The following is a 26,618-nucleotide window of genomic DNA, read 5'->3' on the forward strand; positions in this document are numbered from 1 at the left end:
AATAATTGGAGACTTGGAAACCAGGTCGAAAGGTAGAGAGAGCGTGTCCCTTCAAGCATTGTCTAGACTAAAGGAATGCGCTCAGTCCGTCTCATTGTTTATCTTTAATTAAAAGTCACAGGCTTGCTGAAGTTATTTGTTAACTTGTAGATTTTTGCCCAGGAGAGATGAAAATAATTTTCGTCTAGTAGAACAGATAATCCCAAAGATTTATGGCCTGTGGGAAATCAGCCATGTTAAAAATTGAACTCAGCAATCTTATCCTAACACGGTGCTGTCAAATTGCCTTTAAATACTGTATCCTAGCTCCTCACATACTTTTTTGGGCCAGTTGTAACATCTTACTGGCTCCTTCACTAATTAACAGTAATAATTCATTAGATAAGACCTTTGATAAGCGTTGATTTTATAGTTACTTGAAAGTCTATTTGTTATCTTTTTGAAAATTATGTATATATATATTTTTTTAAGACTGAATTATTCTAGGGAGTTGGCAGGGGCTCCCCTTAGAAAGTCTTATTTATTTATTTAAAGTCATCTCTACACCCAATGTGGGGGCTTGACCTCATGATCCTCGAGATCAATAGTCACATGCTCTACTGACTGAGCCAGCCAGGTGCCCCTGAAGATTTTTTTTTAATTTTTTAAAATTTTATTTTATTTAAAAAAAGTCTTTACTGTTTTATTTATTTCTTTTTTTTTTAAATTTTTTTTTATTTATTTCTAGGAGAGAGAGAGACAGCATGAGCAGGGGAGGGTCAGAGAGAGAGAGAGACACAGACTCTGAAATAGGCTCCAGGCTCCGAGCGGGCAGTCAGCACAGAGCCCGACGCGGGGCTCGAACCCACGAACCACGAGATCATGACCTGAGCGAAAGTCAGACGCTTAACCCACTAAGCCACCCAGGCGCCCCTGTTTTATTTATTTCTGAGAGAGAGAAAGACAGCGTGAGCAGGGGATGGTCAGAGAGAGAGGGAGATAGAGAATCTGAAGCAGCCTCCAGGCTCTGAGCTGTCAGCATAGAACCTGGCACGATGCTCGAACTCTCGAACTGTGAGACTGTGACCTGAGCTGAAGTCAGACACTTAACCGACTGAGCCACCCAGGTGCCCTGATTAACATCGGCCATTTATTTGTACCTTGTGGCCCTGAGTCTGGAACACAAGAAAGGTCAGTTCTGATGGGGGAAGGACAAGGTCTGGAGCATAGAGCAGTGTCCGGAGGAGACGGGCAGGCCCAATGTGACTCCACAACCCTCATGGGCCCCTTTGCAGAGAATGAGGAAAAACCAAAGAAGACCTGGTCAATGTCGGTCTAGGCCAGAGCCTCAGGCTCGTTATTGGGACACACAACCACGCTGATCTTATAGTTTCGCTGATGTTTACAGTCATCGACATGGTTTGGCTTCCAGGACTCTGACTGTTCCCCAAGATAAACTCCCCTGCTCGATGGGCCCGAAATTCTATCATTCGCAAGTTCCTTCTTTGGCTTGAAGGCCTTTCCTTTGTTAAAATGCATATGTTTCTGGAAGAGTGGCACACAGAATGTCTTGTCAGCCATTTACACATTAATATAAACAAATCCCTCACGTTTTCTGAGAGCAATTTTTTTTTTAATTTATTTACTTGCCTCAGAAATCATGTGTATTTGTCCATTAACAGAGAACGTTTTGGGAAGCAAACCATAAGAGACTCTTAAATACAGGGGCACCCAGGTGGCTCAGTTGGTTAGGTGTCCAACTTCGACTCATGTCATGAGTTCGAGCCGCACCTGCGGCTCTGTGCTGACAGCTCAGAGCCTAGAGCCTGCTTTGGATTCTGTCTCTCCCTCTCTCTCTGCCTCTCTCCTGCTCACACTCTGTCTCTCTCTCAAAAATAAATAAACATAAAAAAAAACAGAAGAGAGACAAATACAGAGAACAAACTGAGGGTTGCTGGTGAGGTGCTGGGTGGGGGGATGGGCTAAATGAATGAGGGGCATTGAGGAGGGCACTTGTCGGGATGAGCACTGGGTGTCATATGTAAGTGGTGAATCACTAAATTCTACTCCTGAAACCAATACTACACTGTGAGTTAACTAACTTGAATCTTTAAAAAAAGTAATACTTTGTGCCAGAAACAAAAACATTAATGTTATCATGTAACAAATGTGTTCTTCAGGCAACCAGCTCAAAAAAACAAAAAACAAAACAAAACAAAACAATGGAAAACATTTCTTTGCATACAAACATAAATGCCTGATATATACATTGTGCTTTTTGCCCACTGATCTTTATATTTTAATTAATTAGTTAATTTTTAATTGAAGTGTAGTTGACAGACAATGATACATTACTTTCGGGTATACAGTATAGTGATTTGACAAGTCTATATTGTACCCACCACAAGTGTAGCTACCACCATACAACACTATTACAATACTTTTTTTTTTTTTTTTTTTAGAGAGAGAGAGTGAGAGAGGGTATGAGCTGGGGAGGGGTAGAGAAAGAGAAGGAGAGAGAGATTCTCAAGCAGGCTCTGTAGTGTCAGCATAGAGCCCGACGTAGGGAGATCATCAGGACCTGAGCTGAAACCAAGAGTTGGACATTCAACCGACTGAGCCACCCAGGCGCCCCTACGATACTCTTAACTGTATTCCCAATGCTGTGCCTTCCATCCCCATGACTTCCATAACTGGAAGCCTCTACTCCCCGCTTCCCATCACCCATTTCACCTGACCTTTTATTTTTCCCAATGTTTATTTATTTTTGAGAGAGACAGAGAGACAGAGTGCGAGCCGGGGAGGGGTAGAGAGAGAGAGAAACAAAGAATCCAAAGCAGGCTCCAGGCTCCGAGCTGTCAGCACAGAGCCCGATGTGGGGCTCGAGCCCACAAACCGTGAAGCCATGACTTGAGCTGAAGTCTGATGCTCAACTGACTGAGCCACCCAGGCACCCCTTGCCGGTCTTCTACTCACCTCCCTCTGGCAACCAGTTTGTTTTATGGGCCTGTTTCTGCTTTTTGTTTGCTTGTTCCATTGTTTCAATTTTAATTCTACATATAAGTGAAATCATATAGTATTTGTCTTTCTCCGACTTATTTCACTTACTATAAAACCTTCTGGGCCCATCCATGTTGCCACAAATGAGAAGATCTCCTTCTTTGTATGACTACGACTTCATTGTATTTATATGCCACATCTTCCTTATCCTTTCATCCATCAGTGGACACTTAGGTTGCTTCTATATCTTGGTTATTGTAAATAACGCAGCAATGAACACAGGGGTTCATATATCTTTCTGAATTGGTGTTCTTGTTTTCTTTGGGTAGATACCCAGTAGTTGAATTATTGGATTGTGGGGGTATTTTTCTATTTCAAAATTTTTGAGGAATCCCCATAGTGTTTGCCACAGTGGCTGCACCAATTTACATTCCTACCAACAGTGCCCGAGAGTTCCTCTTTGAGAGCAAATTTTGGAAGAGAGAAAGAAGAAAGGGCAGGCAGGCCCTACCTTCCTGGGATGGGAAGTCTCAGGAAGCTACAGATTCAGGGGACGCCTGTGTGGCTCAGCCAGTTAAGCGTCTGACTTCGGTTCGGGTCATGATCTTGTGGTTTGTGGGTTCAAGCCCCACATCGGGCTCTGTGCTGTCAGCAAGGAGCCCGCTTCGGATCCTCTCCCTCTCTCTCTGCCCCTCCCTTGCTCTCTCTCTGTCTCTTTCTCAAAAATAAATAAACATTAAAAAAAGAAAAGAAAGGGGACTCAGGATGAGCTAGGGACTGGGACTCACCGCCAGGTCCTCGCGGGTGACAAAGCCCCTCTCCTTGGCACCACAGTCCTGGAAGAAGGCCTGCAGCTCCGCGGCCGCCTGCGGGGGCCAGGACTCTGGCTCTGGGGCCACGGGGGCATCCGGGCTGTCAGCTGCTTCTCGCATCTGCCGGCGGCGGCTGGAGCCCAGTTTACGGCCTTTTCGGGACACTCTCTGTTCGCTCTCCATACCGCTTCAGCCTGGGGACAGAAGAGTGGTCAGGTGGTGCCGGGCCGCAGAACACAGTCACTCTGCCGCAAACCCTCTGGCGACTCCTGGAGAAAACACCCCATGGCTGATGAAGCTGATTGGACCCCAGCTGGCCTCTACGACCTCATGGCCCTGCCCACCCTCATGGCCTCCAGCAACGAGGCCTTCCCCCTTTCTGTTCCTTCTGCTGGGAATGTTCTCCCCCCAAACTCTCTATGTGCCCTCATCTCTTTCAGATCTTTGCCCGTCAAAAGTCTTCTCTGGGGGCGCCTGGGTGGCTCAGTCGGTTGGGGGTCCGACTCTTCATCTAGCTCAGGTCTTGGTCTCAGGGTCGTGGGTTCAAGCCCCACATTGGGTTCCTCACTGGGCATGAAGCCTACTTTAAAAAGAGGGGGGTGGGGCGCCTGGGTGGCTCAGTTGGTTAAGCGTCCAACTTCAGCTCAGGTCATGATCTCACGGTTCATGAGTGAGTCCTGCATTGGGTTCTATGCTGACAGCTCAGAGCCTGGAGCCTGGTTTGGACTCTGTGTCTCCCTCTCTTTGCCCCTCCCCTGCTCGCTCTCTCTCTCTCTCTCAAAAATTAAATAGTAAATATTAAAAAATATTTAAAAAGGAAGGAAGGAAGGAAGGAAGGAAGGAAGGAAGGAAGGAAGGAAGGAAGGAAGGGAAAAGCAAGCAAGCAAGCAGGCTTCTCTAGCCATTGTCTGAAAGAGGCCTGTGCAGGATACGTTCTATGCTTTGAGCTGGGGGGTGGGGACACAGTGTCATCCAGGATCTCGCTGCCTGAGCCTTCTCCCCTGCTGCTCACATCTCACCTCGGCAGGGGGTGACAGGGATACCTTCTCCCTCTGTCTCACCTGACCTCCAACCTGTTTTTTCCTCTTCAACACCAGTTCCTTGCTTCTTCCACACACGCACCACACCGGGAATCAGTAGCTCTCAGGGCCTGGCCCCATGCGGCCCTATTTCACCTGCTCTGCTCTCACAAGGGGAGGTCTGGCCCTTGCGAACCACTTACATTCCTGGAATATCAGACTCCCTCCCACCTTGCTTCCTCTGCCCCAGCTTCTCTGACTCTCTTATCCCCCACCCAACTGATGCCTCTTCCTCCCTCACCTAAGAGGCCACCTCCTCCAAGAAGCCTTCCCTGCAGCCATCACCATGATTCAAGCAGGGTTCAGTGCCCCCTAGTCTGTGGCCCCATGATGCCCTGGGCCCCAGCTATGGATGTCACTGTGCACCTTGGTTCCACACTGCCCCCAGCTCCTTAGCACACAGTAGGTGCTCAAGAAAGCGTTGTCCAATTCATTAATCGGGGTCCTCCCCACTGTTGTTGAAGGTCTTAGGTCAGCCAATTGCTAAGGATTTGGATGGATAAGGATTTGTTTAGGTGAGACTCCAAGGACAGAAGAGAGGGAGTCTGGAGTCTGGAAGGGGTGTAGTTTGGGCCTGTCCTGGGAGGTGGGGGGGGGGGGGGCATAAATCTGAGGCACATGGAACTGTATGGGACGGGAGGAACTAGTTGTGCACAGAGACCCCTCCGACAGCTTCCTGCGGGCCACGGGACTCGGCCAAGCTCTAAAGGAGGCAGGTGGGATTTAGAAGCAGTGAACAGCATATGCAAAGGAACTGATCAGCAGGAACAAGATCCCTCTGGGCTTTCTCCGCTGGGGTGAAAGATCACAGACAGGCTGAGTGGAAGGGGCAGAGGACTCCGTTCCAGGGATGGAGGGCTTATTCCAGGGGCCGGGACCACAGGTCTAGCCTCCCTTTGGGCAAGTTCTCTCGCATGGGTTGCATAGGACTTGAATGAAGCAATTCCCCAGTCTGTGGAATCCCTCAGCCTTCAAAACGAAGTAGAATCTCTAGCTCTCTCTCCATCAGTCTTTCTCTTGCTTCCTGTATTTTTTGGTCTCCATTTGTTTCTCTCCATCTTACTGTCTTGTCTCTCTCTCTTGGGGCCTTCCAAATCTGTTTCAGATGCAGTTTTAAGATCGGAGATGACAATTGCAGAATCAGATCTGAGGGGCTTGCAAAAGCCCACTGTGCACATTTCTTCCTAGTATGGTGGCTTGAGATCAGCCGTCGTGGGAATATTTAAGCCATGTGAACCAGCAAATGCCACAAGTCAGGGCTGCCCCCCACCCCGCCCCACACAAGACAGTTAGCAGCGCGGCATAACTCTGCCCAAAGACTGCCTTCTGCCCAGACCCTTCCCAAGATCTAGCATGCGCTTGTGTGACAAGCATTTACTGAGCACCGACTGAACTCCAGCACCGTGGCTAGCAGTCCTGCGGCGATGACATGGTCCCACTAGGTGAACTGGGAAGAGGTCCCCCTTCCTCCTGGCAGTCCATCCCATGCTCTTGAATCATAGGCATGGAAAAGGAGGCCCAAGGGAGGAAGTGACTTCCAGTCACAGTGCTTTGGAGTCAGACAGACGTCTGCCATTCCCAGCCCTGCCGCTAGTTAGCCATGTGACCTTGGGCAAGTCACTTAACGTTCCTGTGTCTGTTCCTTTTTCCCCCCCATGTCTGTTTCCTCATTGGAACAAGGGACTATAGTCTATCCCCCAGGGCTGCTGTGAGGCTTAGATGTGATAATTCAAGGTGAAACACCGCCTCCCATTCCCCAGCACAGCCCACCTCCCTTTCTGGCTTTACTTCCTCTTAGCACTTGTCACCTTCTCAGAATAGAGTCTTCTAGTCACTTACTTTGTCACTTTCCCATCTTCGACTCTTACTGAAATATAAGCCTCCCATGAGTTGAAAGTGTGCTCTTTTGTTTACTGCGTTCATCTAATTACCGAATGCCTCAAGCAGTGTTTTGCATACAGCTGGTGTTCAGCAAATACTTGTTGACTACATGGCTCACCGGAAGCACTCACAGCAGTACCTGGCACACAGTGAAGGAGGCATTGATAATAGGGGTGACACCATTAGGTGGGGGCGAAATTCCATTTGAGCCTCATAAAAGCCAGGTACTGGACAGATTCCATTGATTCCCACTTGACATATGAGGAAACTGAGGGAGGGGGGGCTCTGAGTAGCAAGAGACCTGCCCTGGCCATGACACCAGTAGTGGAACTGGCCCAGGATCCACTTTGCTGGTTTGTGTGCGACGGGCTTTCCCCAAGACCACTTCCCAGAGAGGCTCCCCCTGGGTGGGCCGAAGGCCCCTCTGCGGGCCACAGACGACTGCAACCTATGCGTGAGACGAGGGCTTTGGAGCAGGGCCAAGCAGTCAGGCCTCGCTTGTAGGTGTGAGGCTTGGAAACTCAAGTTGCACGTGTATTTCCGCCGATGGAGATAACACGCACGAGGCAGCAAGATAAGACTCTCAGAGCGGAAGCTTCTAGAACCAAAGCCCTGGGGGAAGGGTTTATAATGATACGGGCGCCTTATCACTGAGCCTGTCAGGCTCCTGTGAGTGAAGGAGATGAGAATCCCAAAACAAATTCCCTGTGGCCGTATCCCAGGATAGGGGTTGTTCTTGACATCCGTTCCAGGGAGCTCCTGGTCGAACTGCGTCACCATGGCCTGTTTCCAACAGTTCCCTGGCATTTTATAAGAAGGCAGCAGCTTCTGGACACTTCACCGGCTCCCACTCAGCTACAGCCCGAGTACCCAGTCCTTTCCCTGGAGGGCCGCCCGGAGGCACCACCCCCTGCCTGGCAGGAGGCCCCGGGGTAGAAGGGCAGCAGATGCCGCGCGCGCCACCAGCCCTGCCTCCAAGTACAAACACCTCCAGTCGGGGATGGCCAACTCCCCGTTCATGGCCTTGCAGCAACCCTTAAAACAGCTGCGTCCCCTTCGTGGCCAGGCGTGACCCCTCAGAGGCAGCGGGTCACTCACACACATGCTCCCTGTCAGCCAGCTCCTGCTCAGCCACCACTGACCCCTCCCTCATGGGTCTGACAGGACAACCCCTCACAGGTCATGGGCGCGGCGAAGGCCCCTGCCCGCTGGCAGTCACTCAGGACAACACCTCTCCGAGTCAGCCAGCAGGGGGACCCCTCCATCCTCTGGCACCCCCCCACCCCCATCATCGCTACCTCACACCCTTGACAGTCAGCGCCCCTCATGACCAGGAACACGCACACACACCCTCAGCCTTACCACCTCTCCCCACCTCCCTCGCCCAAGCAACCACACAAATGTGGAAGCCAAATTCGAGGGAGAAGGGATCCCACTCCCAGGCATCTATAGGAACCATTGTGGGACTGGGTTAGGGGAGCAGGCACTACGTGCTTTGGGTCAGGGAGCGGAGAGCCACTTAAGAAAAATAGAGGGGGGGGCGACTGGGTGGCTCAGTCAGTTAAGTGTCCGACTTCGGCTCAGGTCATGATCTCACGGTCTGTGGGTTCGAGCCCCCGTCGGGCTCTGTGCTAACGGCTCAGAGCCTGGAGCCTGCTTCGGATTCTGTCTCTCTCTCTCTCTCTGTCCCTCCCCTGCTTGCACTCTGTCTTTGTCTCAAAAATAAATAAACATTTAAAAAAATGGGGTAGGCGACAGCTAGCATACGGCTTCCCTAACTCCATCTTCTTCTCACCAAAGGGGCAAGGAGATGCCCCTTCTGCCCTTCACCTCACTTTCTCCAATAACTGAAAATAATAGTGACAGCCACAGAACCCAAATTGTCGAGCATGGTGGGTCTGAGAGACCACTGAGTGCCTGGCTCTGGTCTACTCACCCTCTCTCTTCCCCTCGCTGACTCGATAGTGAAACCAAGGCTCTGAGAAGCTGGGTGACTTGCCCAGGGTCACGCAGCCATCTGAGGGAGGCGATCTATCCCAGTCCCCCTCCAAGTGTCTTCATCAGACCATGCAGGGAGCTCCCATTTCTCAAGAAAAGAGGGCTCAGACCTTTGCACCCTCGTCACAGGAGCCAGATGGGGACCACTGCTCCTTCCCCCATCCCCACCCCTCCTAAAGAAAAGAAAGCATTGCCACGCTGGTGACTCCCACCTCTCAAAGGCTCCCGGTCGGGCACCCAGTGCTGGCCTCCTGGACCTGGTGGTGGGGTAACCGTTGCCCCCAGGAGCCCACGAGCTCTGGAACTGTTAACAGTCTTGTCTCTTGCTTAATCGCCCTTTCCGTTCCCCAGCAAGCCAATCTCCTGTGTTATCTACAGGACTTCCTGTAGAAGTGAGCACCGGCTGTCCTTTCATAATCTGGGCTGATACTCCCCAGGCCCCTCTCCCTAAAATCTTAGAGCTGCAGAGCACGGGAACTAGCAGGGAGGGGCTAGTTCTAAGCAGGGGCTCTGAAGGGTAAGGTGGGCTGCTCAGGGTCACCCGGCTGTCAGTGGCAAAGCCAGGACTTGGACCCAAGTGTCTGGTTGCCAGCGTGATGCTATGCCTTATCCAAGCTAGAGTGTCCATGGGACATGGTTATGGCTAAGGCTGGTGTACGGACTGTCCTGGGGTAACTGTACATCGTGTCTCAGACGGTGTCCGCAAATAACCAGGGGAGGCTTACATCCAAATCATCCTTTGGAGAATAGCCTAACTTAGTACCGAAATGTATTGTGGAGCTACAACCAGCAGAAGAGTGTGGTCTCAGAGCATGAATATACAGGGATGAATCAGTGGAACAGAATAGACAGGAATAGACACAAATGCATATGGGAATTTAATGTATGTTACAAGTGGCAGTTCAAATCTGTGGATAAAAGACAGTTTACTCAAGGGGCACCCCGGTGGCTTAGTCGGTTGAGCGTCTGATTTTGGCTCAGGTGGTGATCTCACAGTTCCTGAGTTCAAGCCCTGCATTGGGCTCGCTGCTATCAGCGCAGAGCCTGCTTCAGATCCTCTGTCCACCCCCTCCCTGCCCCTCCCCCCTCAAAAATAAATAAAGATTTAAAAAAAGATTTTTAAAAAAGATGGTTTACTCAATAAACCATTTGGAGAATGGACTAGCTATCTCCAAAAAGCAAAGTTGGGGCTCTAACTCTAAGATCGTTCTAGAGGGGGGCGCCTGGCTGGCTCAGTCGGTAGAGCATGCAACTCTTGATCTCAGGATTCAGTTCAAGCCCCCAGTTGGGTGTAGATGTTGCCTAACATTAAATAAAATCTAGGGGCCCCTGCATGGCTATGTTAAGCATCTGACTCTTGATTTCGACTCAAGTCATGATCTCACAGTTCGTGAGTTCGAGCCCCGCATTGGGCTCTGCATTGACAGCACAGAGCTCTCTTTCCCTTTCTTTGTGCCTTCCCTGCTCATGCTCTCTCTCTCTCAAAATAAATAAATAAACATTTAAAAATAAAGAAATACATAAAATCGTTTAAAAATAATAAAACAAAATAACTCCAGATGGTATAAGTTCAAGCATTAAAAAACCATAAAATTATATGTTTGGGATAGGTTTCAAAGTAATGGCGGGGGTTTAGGGGCGGCGGACAGATGAACTAAGGCCCCGGCCCTGCTCTGGTTACTGTTGAAGTTGGCAAGGGCAGCACTGACTCATTCTATTCTCTCAACTCTCGTGTATGTTTCAACAGATGTGGTAAGAAATCATGGGATAGTTTTTTAAACAATCCTGGAGCAGGCAAGGCCATTCCAGGCCTATCACAAAGATCTAGAAGCCATAAAAGAAAAGATTGACATAATTGATGACACAGAAATTTTAGAATAAAAAATAAATGACTGAACGGCCAAAAAAAAAACACAAAAAAACCCATTAACCACTGACAAGTCAAAAGGCAAACGAACTGTGAAGAAATATTCCCATGTCACAGAAAATAAGCTCATTTCCTCTTTAGATAATAAGTTCCTATAGAGAAATTGGGACCATCAATAAAGAGACAATTTGTGGGAGAAAAAAAATACCAATGGCTTTTCAACATGTGAAAAATATTCATTTTCACTTATAATAAAAGAAATGCAGGGGCCTGGGTGGCTGTCAGTTTAGTGTCTGACTTCAGCTCAGGTCATGATCTCACGGTTTGTGAGCTCAAGCCCTGAGTCAGGTTCTGTACTGACAGCTCAGAGCCTGGAGCCTGCTTCAGATTCCGTGTTCCTCTCTCTCTGCCCCTCCCCGACTCTCTCTTTCACTTTCTCTCAAAAATAAGCATTTAAAAAATTAAAAAATAAAACAAAATGAAACTACAATGTAATATTTTAAGTTCTTCAATATACAAAGCAAAAAAATAAATAAATAAAATAAAACTGAGAGGTGCCTGGGTGGCTCAGTCAGTTGGGCATCCGACTTCGGCTCAGGTCATGATCTCGGTTTGTGAGTTTGAGCCCTGCGTCAGGCTCTGTGCTAACAGCTTGGAGCCTGGAGCCTGCTTCAGATTCTGTGTCTCCCTCTCTCTCTCTACCCCTATCCTGCTCACAGTCTGTCTCTCTTTCTCTCTCTCAAAAATGAATAAATGTTAAAAAAATTTTTTTTAATTGATAGCATGCTGTGTTGTAAAGGATGCAGGGAAACATTTTCACACATTGTAAGGAAGAACATAAACTGGTGTAGCTTTCCTGAAAAGCAATGTGGGGAGACTGTCAACACTAAAAAGGAAGGAGCTTTTTACTCAGCAATTTCACTTTTAGTCATTTGTCCTACAGGTGATGCGCCAAATGACGATATAGAAAGATTTCACTACTGCATTGTCTACAGTAGCAAAGGACTGGAAACAAACTAAATTTCCACCAACAGGGAACTGATTAAAGCTCAAATATGTCCGTGGAGGGCCTACGAGGCAGCTGTGAAGAAAATGAAAAGGATACAGGTGGACCAGTGTGAAGACCTTCAAAATAGATCGTTGAGTAAAACCAGCAAGGTGCAGAGCAATGAGTGTAGTATGCTTTGCATGAAGGAAAAGGTGTGTGGATGAAATGTGTGCCCTGTAAATGCATGTGCATCCCTGCACGGTTGTAAATGCGCCTAAGATTTCTGACAGGATATACGAGAACCTGGTAGCAGTTAGGCTGGAGAGAAGTGTTGGGATGAAGGAGGGAAACATGTTTCGCTGTTTATTTTGTACCATCTTGATATATTACCTGCTGAAAAATAAATTTAAGGGGAGTCTGGGTGGCTCAGTTGGTTAAGTGTCCGTCTGATTTTGGCTCAGGTCATGATCTCACAGTTCGTGTTTGAGCTCTGCATTGGGCTCTCTGCTGTCAGTGCAGGGCCCGCCTTGGGCCCTCTGTCTCCCTCTCCCTCTACCCCTCCCCCGCTTGCATGGGCTTGCTCTCTCTCTCTCTCTAAAAATAAACATTAAAAAAATTTTAATAATAAATAAAAGAATAATTTCTATGTGTTCAAGGGCACCTGGGTGGCTCAGTCAGTTAAGCGTCTAACTCTTGATTTCAGCTCAGGTCATGATCTCACAGTTGGTGGAATCAAGCCCCGTTTTGGGCTCTGCACTGACAACATGGAGCCCGCTTGGGATTCTCTCTCTCCTTCTCTCTCTGCCCCTCCCCCCAGTGCCCACAAACTCTCCCTCTCTCTAAAAATAAGTAAATTAACATTTGAAAAAAAAAAGAAAAGAAAAAGAATAATTTGTACACATTCAGAGAGAGAGTGATGCGGGAAATGTGATAAAACATTAACATGTATATGGGACTTATTTTACTATTTTTGCAATTTTTCTGTGCCTGAAATTATTTCAAAACAATAAGGTTTGAAATTTAACAAATGTAATTTCTAAATAAACCGATATTCTCACAATGAACCATCCTTTTTACCCCATTTTTACAGGTGAGGAAATTGATACCCAGAGAGTTTCTATAGCTTTATTAAACTAAATAAGGCATTCATTAAAAAAAATTTTATGTTTATTTATTATTGAGACAGAGAGAAACAGAGCATGAGTGGGGGAGGGGCAGAGAGAGAGGGAGACACAGAACCTAAAGCAGGCTCCAGGCTCTGAGCTGTCAGCACAGAGCCCGATGCAGGCTCGAACTCATGGACCATGACATGAGATCATGACCTGAGCCGATGTCGGATGCTTAACCGAATGAGACACCCAGGCACTCTAAGGCATTCATTTTTTTAATTCAAAAATATTTGTTGAGCACCTAATATGTGCCAGACACTGTGCTAGGCACTGAGGACACAAAACCGAGGTGGGGTGGGATACATAATAAGGGCTACAAAGGAGGAAATATGTAATAAGGGCTACAAAGAACAGTAAAGCAAAGTGAATGGAGGGAAGTATATTTTAGATGGGGTGGCTGGGGGAGGCCTGGATGAGGAGGTGATGTTGGAATAGAGCTTACAAGGAAGAAGGTCTGGAAGAAGAGTGTTCAGGAGAGGGAACAGTGGGTGCAAAGGCCCTGAGGCAGGAGCGTGTTCTGTGTACATGAGTAACAGTGAGGAGACCTGTGTGGCTGGAGCAGGTAATGGAGGGAAGAGTGGAGAAGATGAGGTCACAAGTAACAGACAGGAGGACCTGTGGGCCATGTAAGGACCTGGGTTCTTACCATAAGTGAGGTGGAAGCCAGAGGTCTTAAAAGTAACCCTCTGGCTGTCTTCACTGGATAATAGACTGTCCTAGGCAAGGGCAGAAGCAGGGAGACCAGTGAGGAGGCTGTTAGGATAATTCACACAAGAAGCGATGATTTGGACCAGGAGGGTAGCCGTGGACTCTGGATATAATTTTTTAAATATTCTCTTAAGTTTATTTATTTATTTTGAGAGGGAGTAAACAAGGGAGGGGTAGAGAGAGAGAGAATCCCAAGCAGGCTCTGCACTGTCAGTGCAGAGCCCCATGCGGGGCTCAAACTCACAAACCGTGAGATCATGACCGGAGCTGAAACCAAGAGTTGGACTGAGTCACCCAGGCGCCCCTGATGTATTTTGAAGGTAGGACCAACATCGTTTGCTGCTGGTGAGGCCACTGCAACAAATCCAAGACCTTTTTCTCAGCAGTGAGGGGCTCTCTCCACTTCCTGGGAACAGAGTGATGTTTGATTTTTTAGACCCAGCCCCCAGTATGTCAGGTCATCTGCCCTGCATCCTCACCGCCCCCCCCCCAACCATGGAAAGAAAATGGGCACGGGGAAGCCAGGGATGGCCCCAGGCCTCCCTGATGGAGCCCGAGTGGTCAGAGCTCAGCCCCAGGGGAGAATCTGCCGGGAGACCAGCCAGCAGGAGGCCGGAGCCAAGTGCCGAGAAAAAAGTTAGATCCGGGCCTTTCTGGAAACAGCACAGCTAATTTTAAAATACGGTGCCGCTGGGCTTAAAAACACTGCGCTCAAACTACACTTTACAAAAACTGACTGAATGAACAACGGTCCGAGACAGTGAGACTGTTTTATCAATGGGGACGTTTCACACTCGCAGGTTTTCAAGTCCCCAAAGATGCTTGCATTCACCTCACAGTTTAGGAAACGCCGAGGCTAAATACTCTCTGTCCTGAGGCACAGCGTGGACGTGGGGACCTGGGTCCGCTGCGGGCTCCACGCCATCTCTAGTCTCTAGGCTTAGGAGGGTTCCCTGGTGGGAAACCGGGGCGGGGGAGCTTGGTTCAAATTTGCATTTGAAAACCTGAGTTACTTCAGAGACAGAGGAGGGACCTAGTGGAGACAGGTGCCCAGGGCCTCCAGGGAGTGGTCATGAAGGTAGTGGCCCTGCGGGAGGCACTTCCCCTTTCTGGTTTATGGATCAAGCAGGCAATGTCACCGGGGTCACCAGCATGAATGTCCTGGCTCCCCACCACTTCCTAGAGGCGTGGCCTCAGGCAAGTGACGTAAGGGCTTACTCCCTCAGTTTCTCAACTGTAAAACAGAGGTAATAATAGTGTCCCGCTCATAGGTTTGTTGTAAGGATTAAATGCTATAAACCACATAAAGCATTCAGAACCACGTTAGACAGATGATCATCAAAACTGGCCCTTGTTATATTTGTGACTTAAAAGAAGGAGCCTGGGGCGCCTGGGTGGCTCAGTCAGTTAAGCGTCTGACTTCATCTCAGGTCATGATCTCACAGTTTGTGGGTTCGAGCCCCACGTTGGGCTCTGTGCCGGCAGGTCAGAGCCTGGAGCCTGCTTCAGATTCTATGTCTCCCTCTCTCTGCCCCTCCCTCGCGTGTGCTCTGTCTCTCAAAAATAAATACAATGTTTAAACAATTTTTTTAAAAAGGAAAGAAAAATTGCAATCTCTCACCCAGCTCCGTATTTGAGCCAGTTCTCAGACCCAGACTCACTGACTGAAGAAAAAGACCCATAATGTCACTGTAAGTATATTAAATAAATATTTCCTCCATCTTTCCCCTCGAAGTGCCCTCCAGCTAGACACCGGAATAGCTGTACAGTGTGGAAAAGGGAATAACCAGGTCTTTTGAGGTCTATTGGATACAGAGTCTGAGCTTATACTGGTACCAGGTGACCCAAAATACCATATGGCCTCCTTTTAGTGTAGGGGGACATGTGAGGCTGGGGGATAATGGAGTCCTTGCCGGGTTCCTCTCAGAGTCCAGTAGGCCTGTGGACACACTCTGTAGTTATTTCCTAGCCCCTGAGTGCAAATTGGGGTGGATATATTTAGCAGTTGGCAGAATGAGCACTGGTCGGTTCCGTTATCTACAGAATGAGAGCCACTAATGGAAAGAAGGACTGAATGGAAGTCTCTAAAGTTATCCCACTAGTCAGGAGAGTGAATCAGAAGCAACACCACATACCATGGGAAGTGCAGAGTCTAGTGTTCCTCTCAAAGCCCTGCAGGATGCACGGCGGTCCCCATCAAATCCCCCTTCCATCACCCCATACTGCTCCTATAATAACCAAACGAAGCATGGCAATTGGTGATTATCCACGTAGTAGCCCTAATGGCAGCCATTATGTCAGACATGGTATCTTTGCTAGAATAGTCTACACAGCCTTTATAGGAAAAGACAAGTGCTGTGGACCGCTCCCCCTCAGAAGAGGTGGAGCTTTAGTGAGCCACATTGGACTTGGGAGGCCTTATACGAATGCTCTGGCCCATTTACCGGATGACGTGGGGAGCTGCCACGTTTGAGTGGAGTCCAGAACAAAAGAGGGCTCTGTGACAGGTCCGTGCTATGGGACAAGCCCTTGGGACATACGACCCCGTGTGTCCCGTGGTACTAGAAATATCCGTAGCAGATAAGTGGGCAGTGTGAAGTCTCTGAAAAGCCCCAGTGGGAGAGCCCTACCTCATACCCTTCGGGTTCTAGAGCAAAGCCATGCCCCACACAGCAGAGAACTACCCCATATTCGAAAAGTAGTTTTTGACCAAATTGCAGAATCAGGAGCAAACACGGGTTATTGTTTTAAGCCACTAAGTCTTGGAGTGGTCAGTTATGAATAGATCATCAGAAACGTGCACATAAACTACTTTGTTCTTTTTAACCTTGTGTAATACCCCCACGGTAGAAAGATACCACAATTTGCACATCCATTCTTGTTGTGGACAGTTGGGATGTTCCCAGCTTGGGTCTGTCAAGAATAACGCTGCTATGAACGTGTCTTCTGGTAGAAATGTGTAGTGATTTCTCGTGAGAACAAACGGGAATGGGAGTGTCGTGTCACGGGGTAGGCACGAGGGAAGCCATCTTTAGAAGGGATTGCCTGTTTCCTAAAGTAGTTCAAATATTTTATACTTCCGGCAGCAGGGTTTAAGACTTCCGGTTGTTCCCGATGCTTGCCCACGCTTGGCCTTGTCAGTCTTTTTCACGTTAGTCATTCTGGTAGGTGTACAGTGTTATCTTACTGTGGTTTTAATGTGCATTTCCGTAGTGAGTAATGATCTGCGGGTCCCTGGTGAGTAACATATCCCTTACTAAAAAAGACCACACAATGAACCAAAATATTGACTGTGACGATCTTTGCAGAGGCCTGATGTTTATTGTGTTTGTTTTATTGTCGTCTGCTTTTTTTGCCTCATGGTCCGTTTGTGAAGCTCTCTGTATTTTTAAACTTTAAATGCTTAATTGTTAGAATTGTGTAAAAAAAAAAAACAAACCAAAACACACAACCAAAAGAACATCTGCTCACTTATTCTTATAAATGACAAGGCATATTGGCCACCATGGTAATATTACAACTAAAATCATCAGGAAACATTTATTGAGCACCTGCTGTGGACCCAGCATTTATTGAGGGGCTACGAAGGACGCAGAGCAGTAGAGGACTTGTTCCCTGCCCTTCAGAGGCTTACAGTCTAGGTGGAGATAGGAGGAGCCGGGAGAAAACAGTCCAGGCCAGCATATTATAGGAACTTTGGGTGTTTGGGGTCAGACGCACTAAGTCCCTCGGTGCCTCCATGGGCTCAATGTTCAGTGCTGGGAAAGACAATAAGTCACGACTCCCAGGGCCGTATTCACCCACGTAGCCTACCCTGTCCACAGCCTCTACCTTACTGTCTTAAAACATCTGACTCCTTGTTCAGCTGCGATTCAAAGTGCAATGAAATGGGGGAGGGTGGGGCAGCGGGGAAGGTCCTTGGATGCATTCCAGAGGCTGGCGTCACACTCTTCCTCCTCGAAAAATCTGCTCCCCGTGACATACTCCTGACAGAGATCCCCACTCAAGAAGGCCTGTCGGACCACCCAGAACCTCTGCCCGGGAAGGTAAGAGGAAAATGTGGTCGCTGTTTGAGCTGCCTGAGGTAGAACTGGGGACCCCTACTTCTAGCACACGTCTTTCCTTCCCGCTCACTAAGCTGGGGGCACAGGCACCCCAGAGCTGCCACCTAGGGCCCAGAGGGTAGTAGAGGGAAAGGGTATGGGGGAGGGGAGGGGAGGGGAGCAGAGAGGGGCTTGAAAGCCCAGCTGGGCATCTGGAGCCCCTAGAAAAGTGCAGGGGAGGCCAAACATTGAGACTGGCCCCTCTGTGGGTGGCAGAGGGGGCGAGAGGAGGTGGGGTGGTCTGCTACAGGACCCTACCTTCGCCCACGCCTTCACAGGGCAGGGTGGGGCACCAAGGGACAGGAAAGTGCCACGTTCCTAGCCATGTTCCGGGCTGTGCCCACTTCAAGGTCACCCTGCCCAACCTTAGGGAAGGGGAGGGGACTCCAAAGGGTTGATGACGCCCCCACCCTGCTGGGCCCCCTTCAAAGTGCTATCTGTTTACTTCTCAAATTATAAAGAATTCAGGTTTGAGAACGCAGGAAAGGGGCAGAAATTTCAAAACACCCATGGGGTGGTGAGCACAAGGAGGCAGACCCCTCCAGGGAGCACCACCCAGAAGGTGAGGGTCACGCCGGCCCCACCTTACCTCTGGGAGAGCGGAAATGGGGAGCACAGGATAAAGACGTCTTAAATAACAGTTTGCATAATAAAAATACTTAGCACTCTAATAAGCCTATCATTCTGCTACTGGTTTTTTAAATAATTGGAATTGCTAGAGGCGGGGCGGGGGGGAGGGTGGTGGCAAGCACGGTATGTACATGAGTAGGAGTTTAAATTAAAACACAAATAATAATTAAAACGCACAAATTGAAGGGCTAAGGGCAAAGGTGGAGAAGAGGCTTGTAGGGGTGGGGACGGGGGGGGAGGGGGGGTCGGGAGCTCATTTCTAGGAGCTTGAGGCTTCCAGTGGGCAGATCAGGGCTTCCTCTTGGAGAAGATCAGCCGGCGTTTGGAGTGATAGAAATCTGGGAAGAGAGAACAGAAGTCAGCCAGGCCGGGAGGGAGAGGGGCCCAGCGGAGCCACCCATCCAAAGCACAGAGCAGAGGGTCAGGGACCCCTCCCTAAGGCCAAAGGGGCACATGGCCAAGTACAGGGAAAACTCTGGCAACTCTCACTCTGTCTCCCAGGGGACCACTATACAGGGCCTCCACGCTTCCCAGACATGACGGATGATAACCAGACCAACATCCGTGGGCCTGCTTCAAGCCAGGCTGCTACCACAGTAGCCAGTAGCCCATAGTTAAATTAATTAGACTCAAATAATATGAAAACTTCAGTTCCTCAGTCACACCGGCCCCATGTCAAATGCTCAATGGCTACATTTTGGCTAGTGGCACTGGACATTTGCATCACTGCAGAATTCTACTGAATAGCAGTGCTATAGGAATGCAATTGGATAATCCATGAAAAGTGTCCTGCATGATGACTGGGCCATATCCATGTGAGCTAGTATCTTCAGTATTGTCAGTTCTGATCCAGCTGCAAATTCGCCACAGGATTCTTGACTGCACCTCCCTGAGCCTCAGTTTCCTTACATATAAAATGAAGATGACCATTGGTGTGGTGCCCTAAGGACTGAATGAAACGCCCTCTCTAAAGGCTCTGGTCTAGGGCCTGGGACAGTAAATGCTCAAATGTGAGCGTCGCTCATCCATTTTTTTTTTTAATCAAGCACCTACTGTGTGCCGGACGCTGTCCTAGGTGCTGGAAATCCAGCAATGAGGGAGATAGAGATCCCTTTTCATGGAGATAATAACATCATGGGGCAGACAGACAATATCAGGACAAGGAAGTAGCTGTTAATAGTAAAAAAAAAAAAAAAAAAAAGCCAAAGAGAACAAAATTGGCAGGGGAGGGTGGATGGGAAATGTGTGTGTGTGTGTGTGTGTGTGTGTGTGTGTGTGTGTGATGGGGAAGGCGAGTTAGATTTGGATAGGGCACCCAGGAAATTACTGTCATTAGTTTTCTCTCCACTGCAAATTCACTGTGGGACCGTAGGCAAGCCACGCTACCTCTCTGAGCCTTATTTCCACTCCTATAAAAGAGTGGCAAGAAGGTCATATGGGATAGGGCTGCTCTAAGGACTAAATGAAATCCACCCTAGAAATCCACCTAAGTGGAGGGCCTGCCGTCTAACAGATGTCCCCAGTAGATGTTAGCTAGTTGGTCTTGGCTGTAGACTTGCGTGTGACCTCAGGCAAGGTGCTTTGTCTGTCTGGGCTTGCTTCCCCTGGGCCAGGGAGGTCAGCCCTTGCACCGCAGATTGAGTCTTGATCCCTTACAGTGCCCTTCCCCACACCTAGCCTCACCTGTCATGCTGGTCTGCCGCCGTCTTCGGCCCTGAGAGGTGCCAGGTGCACCCGGAGACGCCTCAGGCCGCTCAGGGGGGTGAGGCATGACAGTGCAGGACAGGGACAGGTCCAGGTGGTCCTCCTGAGCTGTCCCCTGCAGCAGGGCAGGCGAGGTGCTGGGCCGCTTGCCCCCTCCCAGGTCATCCCGGCCCCCCCGGGGCCCCGCGGGCAGGTAGAGCTTGGGCAGGCCCAGGCCCCACACACGCTCCCAGGCAAAGTCGCCCTCCAGCGGTGTCTCGGTGACGAAGTCGAAGTTCCATCGCTCGCGGGCCTCCTGCACGCAGCCCGCCATTAGCGCGTCACAGTCTCGACGCAGCTGCTCACTGTCCACGGGCCCGAAGAGGCGGCGGCAGGCCTTGCTGCCATGCGGGACCTGGTGGGCATCCCCGGACGGCTCTGCCATGGCACCTGCAGCCGAGACACGGGAAGGCCCTGGTCACTCGGGAAACTGGACCCTACCTTACCGGGCCACGCTCTGCCCGGAGGGAGTCTTCACACTGGAATGTGAGGGCTCTTTGCTTCCTTCCAGCCGCTTTTCCACACTGCCTTCCCACAGGCCGCCCCCAGGCCCCAGCCCACAGCCACGGGGTGGGGGCAGAGCTAGGTTACCCTGGTACCCCAAGGTCACTGGGGGAGTGAGCTGCTGAAGGACAGGCTTATGTTGACAAAGACAAGTTTACTGCAATAGCAAGGATCAGAGTCCTGTTTACCACCTGGCTTTATCAACTAAAATCAATTTCTTTCCCCCCCAAGGTGTCCCTCATGGGCGCGAATGCCCCTAGTATGTGTGAATTGCCAGAGTCCGGTAGTTTCCCAGCCGCGGCCCAGGCCAAAAGGTCAGGTACCAGATTGAAAGGGCCGTGATCATATAGTGGTTAGTACTCTGCATTATGAAAGGACAGGCGGACAGCTTCGCTGGCCTCCTGAACCCCTTGACCCAGAGGCCCATGTGGGATAACCCTGTTCTGAAACACAAAAGTACCCTGGTCACTGGGATAACAGATACCTAGGATCCAGTCCTAGCTCGCTGCCTGCTACCTAAAATTTTAAAAGTCACTTAAAGGGGCACCTGGGTGGCTCAGTCGGTTAAGTGCCTGACTCTTAGTTTTGGCTCAGGTCATGATCTCATGGTTTCCTGACTTTGAGCCCCACATGGGGCTCTGTGCTGGCAGCGAGGAGCCTGCTTGTGATTCTCTCTCTCCCTCTCTCTGTGCGCCTCCCCAACTCATGCTGTCTGTCTCTTCAAAAATAAACTTTAAATAAAATAAGCAGTCACTTAAAAAATTTTTTTAATTTAAAAATTACAAGAAGGGGCACCTAGGTAAGCTCAGTCTGTGACGCATCCAACTTTAGGTCAGGTCACAATCTCGAAGTTTGTGAGTTCAAGCCCGGCGTTGGGCACTGTACTGACAGCTCAGAGCCTGGAACCTGCTTCAGATTCTGTATCTCCCTCTCTCTCTGCCCTTTCCCAGCTCATGCTCTGTCTCACTCTCTCTCTCTCTCAAAAATAAATAAACATTGGGGCGCCTGGGTGGCTTAGTCGGTTAAGCGTCCGACTTTCACTTAGGTCATGATCTCGCGGTTCGTGGGTTCGAGCCCCGCGTCGGGCTCTGTGCTGACTGCCAGCTCGGAGCCTGGAGCCTGTTTCGGTCTGTGACTCCCTCTCTCTCTGACCCTCCCCTGCTCACGCTGTCTCTCTCTCTCTCCTAGAAATAAATAAAAATATTAAAATAAATAAATAAATAAATAAACATTAACAAAAATGTTTATAAATTTGTAATATATAATTATATAATATATAATGTAAAAATAAAAATTGTAAAAATAAAATGTCATTTAATATCTCTGGGCCTCAGCTTTCTCATCTATAAAATGGAGCTATGGAAGCAGCCTCAAGCAATAGGTCAGGGAGTCCCTTCAGGCAAGGCAATTGGAACAGAGCGGAGAGGCTGTATCTTGTGGTTAAGAGTGAGGGCTCTGGAGCTGGACCGCCTGGGCTGGAATCCAGGCTCTGCTGGGTGACCCTAGACAAATGGCTCAACCTCTCAGCAACTCGATTTTTCTCATCTGGAAAATGGAGACAGTAATAGTGAATGTCTCAGAAGGCACATGTAAGGATTAACTGAGTTAATGCAGGGAACATGCTTAGAGAAGCACCTGGTATACAGAAGTGCTTGGAACACAGAAGGGTTATTATTTCGTTCAGTGCTCGGTTCTGGCTGAGCCTCCCCCCACCTCGCTCCCCCAGGCCACCGCCTCTGTCAGACAGCAGCTGACAGGTGCTGTGTGCTGAGGGCCTTTCCCAAGGATGTCATCAAGCTGGAGGCCTGGGGGCGAGGAGGGGCTGGGCAGGGCGGGGCAGGATGATGATTTCTCCCAGGCGGAGCCACATCCTGCCAGGCACATCAGGTGATCTGAAGTCTAGACAGCCTGGGAGCCCCTGTCCTATGTTGGCTGCGTCCAAAGAACCCGTTTTACAGGCAAAGAAAATTAGAAGTGGCCGGTCTACCCGGTTCCTCTCCTCCCACTTCAGAAGAGGGAAAACCAAGGTTGAGTTTGCTCGTGACGAAGCACTGGCACCCACCTGCCCTGCCCTGGCCTGACTCCAGGGCTGAGCGGCTGTGCGACCTTGGCAGGGACCGCGTTTTCCCGAGGACACGTCGTGCTTTGCAGGCTCTGAGGGCGAAAGCTCTGCTGAGTGACCTCCTGGGGCAGGAAGACCGGACCCCTGGCACACCTACCCTTCCCCACCCCACCTCTCACAGCTGATGGGGGAGGAGAGGCACCAGGTGACCTCAGAGCAAATTAAAAGAGCAAGAGTTTGAAGAGATAGGGAGCTTAACCCCAAACCAGAAAACGAAAAAGGCCAAGGGCCACTGCCCCATAGAGGGGCTACCCAGGGCCCTCAAATAACCTTTGCCCACTCTCTTCAGGGCAAGAATCGGGATTTATTTTTATAGTTTTATGTGCCAAGGGATTGTTCCTAAAGAGTGGGTATATGTGCTTTTTTTTTTTTTTTACAGAATGAGTAACCAAGGCTCAGAAAATTAAGAAACTTGCCCAAGGTTACACAGCTCACAAGTGGCATAGCCAAGATTTGAACCCAAGGCTGTTTGTCCTGGGTTCTGTGCTCTGGTGTTCATCCTTACTCTTTCTCTAGTTTTGTATTACTAGCCACAGACCCAGCAGAATCATTTGGGAAACTTTTGTTTTTAATGTTTATTTTTTATTTTTGAGAAAGAGAGAGAGAGAGTACAAGGTGGGGAGGGCAGAGAGAGAGGAAGACACAGAACCCAGACACAGAATTCGAAGCAGGCTCCAGGCTCTGAGATGTCAGCACAGACCCTGACGTGGGGCTGGAGCCCATTGACCATGAGATTCTGAGATCATGACCTGACCCAAAGTTGGGTGCTTAACTAACTGAGCCACCCAGGCGCCCCACTTGGGGAGCTTTTTACAAATACAGATTGAGGGGCACCTGGGTGGCTCAGCCAGCCGAGCACCAAACTCTTGATTTTGGCTCAGGTCCTATGACCTTGCAGCCATGAGATGGAGCCACACTGAGGCCTCTTGCACCGGGCATGGACCCTGCTTAAGATTCTCTGTCTCCCTCTGGCCTTTCTTCACTCACACTCTCTCTCAAAGATAAGATAAGAAGATAATACAAGGGTGTTTGGGTGGCTCAGTCAAAAGAGCCACTGACTCTTGACTTCCACTCAGGTCATGATCTCAGGGTAAGGATAGAGCCCCTGCTTCAGTCTCTGCCTTAGTGTGGAGGCTGCTTGGGATTCTCTTTCCTCTGCCCCTCCCCCGCTTGCTCTCTCTTCTCTCTAAAAAACCAACCCAACCCAAACCAAAACAAACAAACAAAAAACCCCCATATTGATAGGCCCTCTTTCCCCAGATTCATTTAACTCCAACTAAGGGGGATTTAAGCAGGTGTTTGGCAGTTCCCCAGATGGGCATTCTGGGGGCGCCATTCAAGAGGGGATACACAGGATGGCCAAAGTGAACATTCTGGGTCTCAGTGCCTCACTGGCACACGGAGGAGGCGCCTGCCTAGGATTTTATCAGGACGCTCGATACTCCCTGGCTTCTAGGAGCTGAGACCAGAATCCAGGCAGGGATCGGGTCTGCTAACGCCCCTGTCCTTATTGGTCTCATAGGCTCCGCATCAAAATCTGATCTCCCTCCCATTATCCTAACTCCCAGCTCCGGGAGAGCTGAGAAACACAAACCCTTGTTTAACAAGCAAGTAACCGAGAAGAGCTTCCTTTGTTGGCCTTGGTGCTTTAGATTTCAAACAATTTTAATTCCGCAGTAAACAGTAAGCACTCATTACACACCGCTGAACCGATTACTCTTGTTAAGGGGCGTTGGCAGAAGCGGCGAGTGACCGAAGCGAGCGGGAAGGAAAGGCGGGTGACTCCGCCTTCCGCGGGAAGGCATGTTTGCTCTTCGCGCTGGGGCCGGAAGGGGGCGCTGGTCGCCAGGAAATCACGCGCAGGCTCGGCGGGGCGTGGGCAGAGCCTTGGACAGCAGCAGGGAGTTGTGATGAGTCAGTTTCCTGCAAAGCCCTCCCCACCCGCCAAAACTTCGCTTCCACTCAGGCTGCGCGTCACCCTCTGGAGGTGGGGGGGTGGGGGGACTCGGAGGGGAACCAGGGGCCGCAAACACGTCACGCTGAGCCAGCCAGGCTTCCGAGAGCCCCGCCACTGTTGGGAAACCGCGCGCTCCTCTGTGACACACACACACACACACACACACACACACACACACACACACACACACACACACACCGCACGCACAGGCGCGCAGAGGTTTGGGCCCTCCACCTTATCTCCACGCCCAAAGCACGGCATGAGTCAGATCCCTGGAAAATAAAAATAGACGAAAGCAAGGAAAACAAAACCGCTCGAAAAGTCCTCCTCGAAACGCAACGTGGAGGGAGGGGAGGGGAGGGGAGGGGAGGGGAAGGGAGGGGGAAGCTGCCGGGGCGCCCAAAAGTGCCAAACCCTAGTAAGTCCAAGCTTCTTTTCCGAACGAGAAGGGCGCCAGGGTCCCCCGAGGGCCCCCGACAGGGCGGGTGCACGGTGGCCCGCGCAGGACGGCGGCGTCCGAAGGACGGCTCGTTCCCCGGCTCCGCTCAGACCTGTCGCCCTCAGAGAGGGCACCTGGGTGGGGGGAGCGCCGGGAGCCCCCGGATGCGGCTGGCAGAGTCCCGGAGCAGCGTCGCGCCCCCCGAAGTCCCACCCTCCTATTGTGACACCCCCCCCCCCGTCCTCCCCTCCCGGGAAGCCCCGCCGCCCCGCAGCGCAGGGCTCTGCGACCCAGGGGCAGGCTGGGCGGGGGGTCCGCGGGCTCGGTGGAACAGAGGTGTGTCCGACTCCTGCTCTTCTCACACCGACTGGCTGGCGCGAACCCGCCCCGCGCAGGGCCACCGCTCCGCGTCCTCGAGGGCGCGCGGCGAGGCGGGGACCGCACACCCAGTCCTGGACCCCCTGGTGTCCCCGGCTTCCCTGAGAACACTTCGTGCCAGCCAAATAGGTCACTGTGCTGATGGGGGGGTGGGGGGGTAAGTCAGAGACCGCCGAGGGCCGGGAAGCGGACTTCTGGGGCGCCACTGTCCCCCACCAGCCCGGGAGGGGCTCTGACCTCACCCGGTTCGTTTCCCGGGGTCTCCTTGTCACCATGAGTCACCTCCTCGATTGCCCTGGAGGGACATGTACCAACACGTTCCCAAGGACCAGGGACACAGCCCGCGCTGACCTCAGCACCCAGCCGGTGGCGGACACGGCGGCGTCGGGGGTGGGGGGAGACGGCACCTATTGGATCCGGGGACTGCCCGGGAGCGGATCGCCGTTGAACCTGCTGGGCTCGGCGTTCCCGCCCCTGCTGGAGCGCGGCGCTCCGGGGCTTCATCCGCTCGCCGCTAAGGCTAAGGGCGCCTGGGGTCCGCGACGCCCGGGTCCCCGCCTCCCCTCCGCCCAGCTTTGTTTCAAGGGGAGGGGAGCGCGGCAGGGGATCCCTCCAACTCCGGCCCTCCCTCCTCCGGGAGTCTCCGCCACAGCGCGACCTCTGTCACACGGGCACTTACAGAGACACCCGTGCGAGCAAACCCAGACCCGCGCACGGACCCACGCACGGCATTCACCTGTGAAGATAGCACACACGCCATACACCCGCGAGGACACACGCACGGACGTGAACGGACACAGGCGGACACGCTCGGCTCCGCTCAGAGCGGCCGGCCCAGGGTCGGCTCCTGCCCCTCTTGCCTGCCACGACTCCCTCACCTAGTCTCAGGGTCTCGGTGGCTCCGTGAATCCGCGCCCGGCTCCGGGTCTCCAGGGCACCTTCTCGAGCGGCTGCTCACACCTCTGCTGGCACCGCCCGGCGCTGCCCTTATAAAGGATCTGCCGCTGGGAGGCGGGACCCGCCGCTCCGCCCGCCGAGGGCCTGGGACGCACCGCCCTTCCAGCCCCGCGCAGCGCTCTGCGCTCCCGGCCGCCGCGCTCTGGAACCTCGGAACTCGGATGCCAATGTCATTAGCTGCAGGAGGGCGCTCCCCTCCTCCCCACCTCCACCTCCCCACCCCCCACCCCCCGCCCCTGGGTCTGTGTGCTTGACACAGTTAGTGGGGAAACTAACTGAGCCACACATCTGGGTTGTTTTAATT

At 51.0% G+C, this 26,618-nt stretch overlaps 2 protein-coding genes across 6 annotated transcripts in view; both read right to left on the reverse strand.

Moving 5' to 3' along the window:
• The window catches only part of RAB44 (RAB44, member RAS oncogene family), a 37,333-nt gene extending 28,278 nt beyond the window's left edge, over window positions 1–9,055 (reverse strand). For all 4 annotated transcript variants that reach the window (XM_039235311.1, XM_039235313.1, XM_039235310.1 and 1 more), the window contains exons 1-2: window positions 8,962–9,055; window positions 3,768–3,985 (exon numbers count right to left, since the gene is read on the reverse strand). In XM_039235311.1, the coding sequence (XP_039091242.1) occupies window positions 3,768–3,974 (207 nt within the window). In that variant the 5' untranslated portion in view covers window positions 3,975–3,985; window positions 8,962–9,055. The remainder of the gene's footprint in view (window positions 1–3,767; window positions 3,986–8,961) is intronic.
• A 7,935-nt stretch (window positions 9,056–16,990) lies between these two features.
• Window positions 16,991–26,338, reverse strand: CDKN1A (cyclin dependent kinase inhibitor 1A). Of its 2 annotated transcripts, none has more exons than XM_039235318.1 (3): window positions 26,236–26,338; window positions 19,898–20,347; window positions 16,991–18,552 (listed from the first exon to the last, which is right to left on the reverse strand). In XM_039235318.1, the coding sequence occupies exons 2-3, from the start codon at window positions 20,340–20,342 to the stop codon at window positions 18,503–18,505; spliced, it is 495 nt and encodes a 164-aa protein (XP_039091249.1). In that variant the 5' UTR covers window positions 20,343–20,347; window positions 26,236–26,338; the 3' UTR covers window positions 16,991–18,502. The 2 variants fall into 2 exon arrangements, with proteins under 2 accessions (XP_039091249.1, XP_039091250.1); XM_039235319.1 differs by lacking the exon at window positions 26,236–26,338 and adding an exon at window positions 26,094–26,226.
• Window positions 26,339–26,618: the final 280 nt, after the last annotated feature.

The sequence above is a fragment of the Hyaena hyaena genome, unplaced genomic scaffold, assembly GCF_003009895.1.
Source record: "Hyaena hyaena isolate Hyena2069 unplaced genomic scaffold, ASM300989v1 scaffold_96, whole genome shotgun sequence".
NCBI lineage: Eukaryota > Metazoa > Chordata > Mammalia > Carnivora > Hyaenidae > Hyaena > Hyaena hyaena.

Excerpts from the sequence above, each read along its gene's own strand:
- CDKN1A (XM_039235318.1), bottom strand. The coding sequence starts at position 20,342 with ATGGCAGAGCCGTCCGGGGATGCCCACCAGGTCCCGCATGGCAGCAAG. Across the intron at positions 18,553-19,897 it reads GCGGCAGACCAGCATGACAG|ATTTCTATCACTCCAAACGC; the intron begins GTGAGGCTAGGT and ends CTCTCTTCCCAG.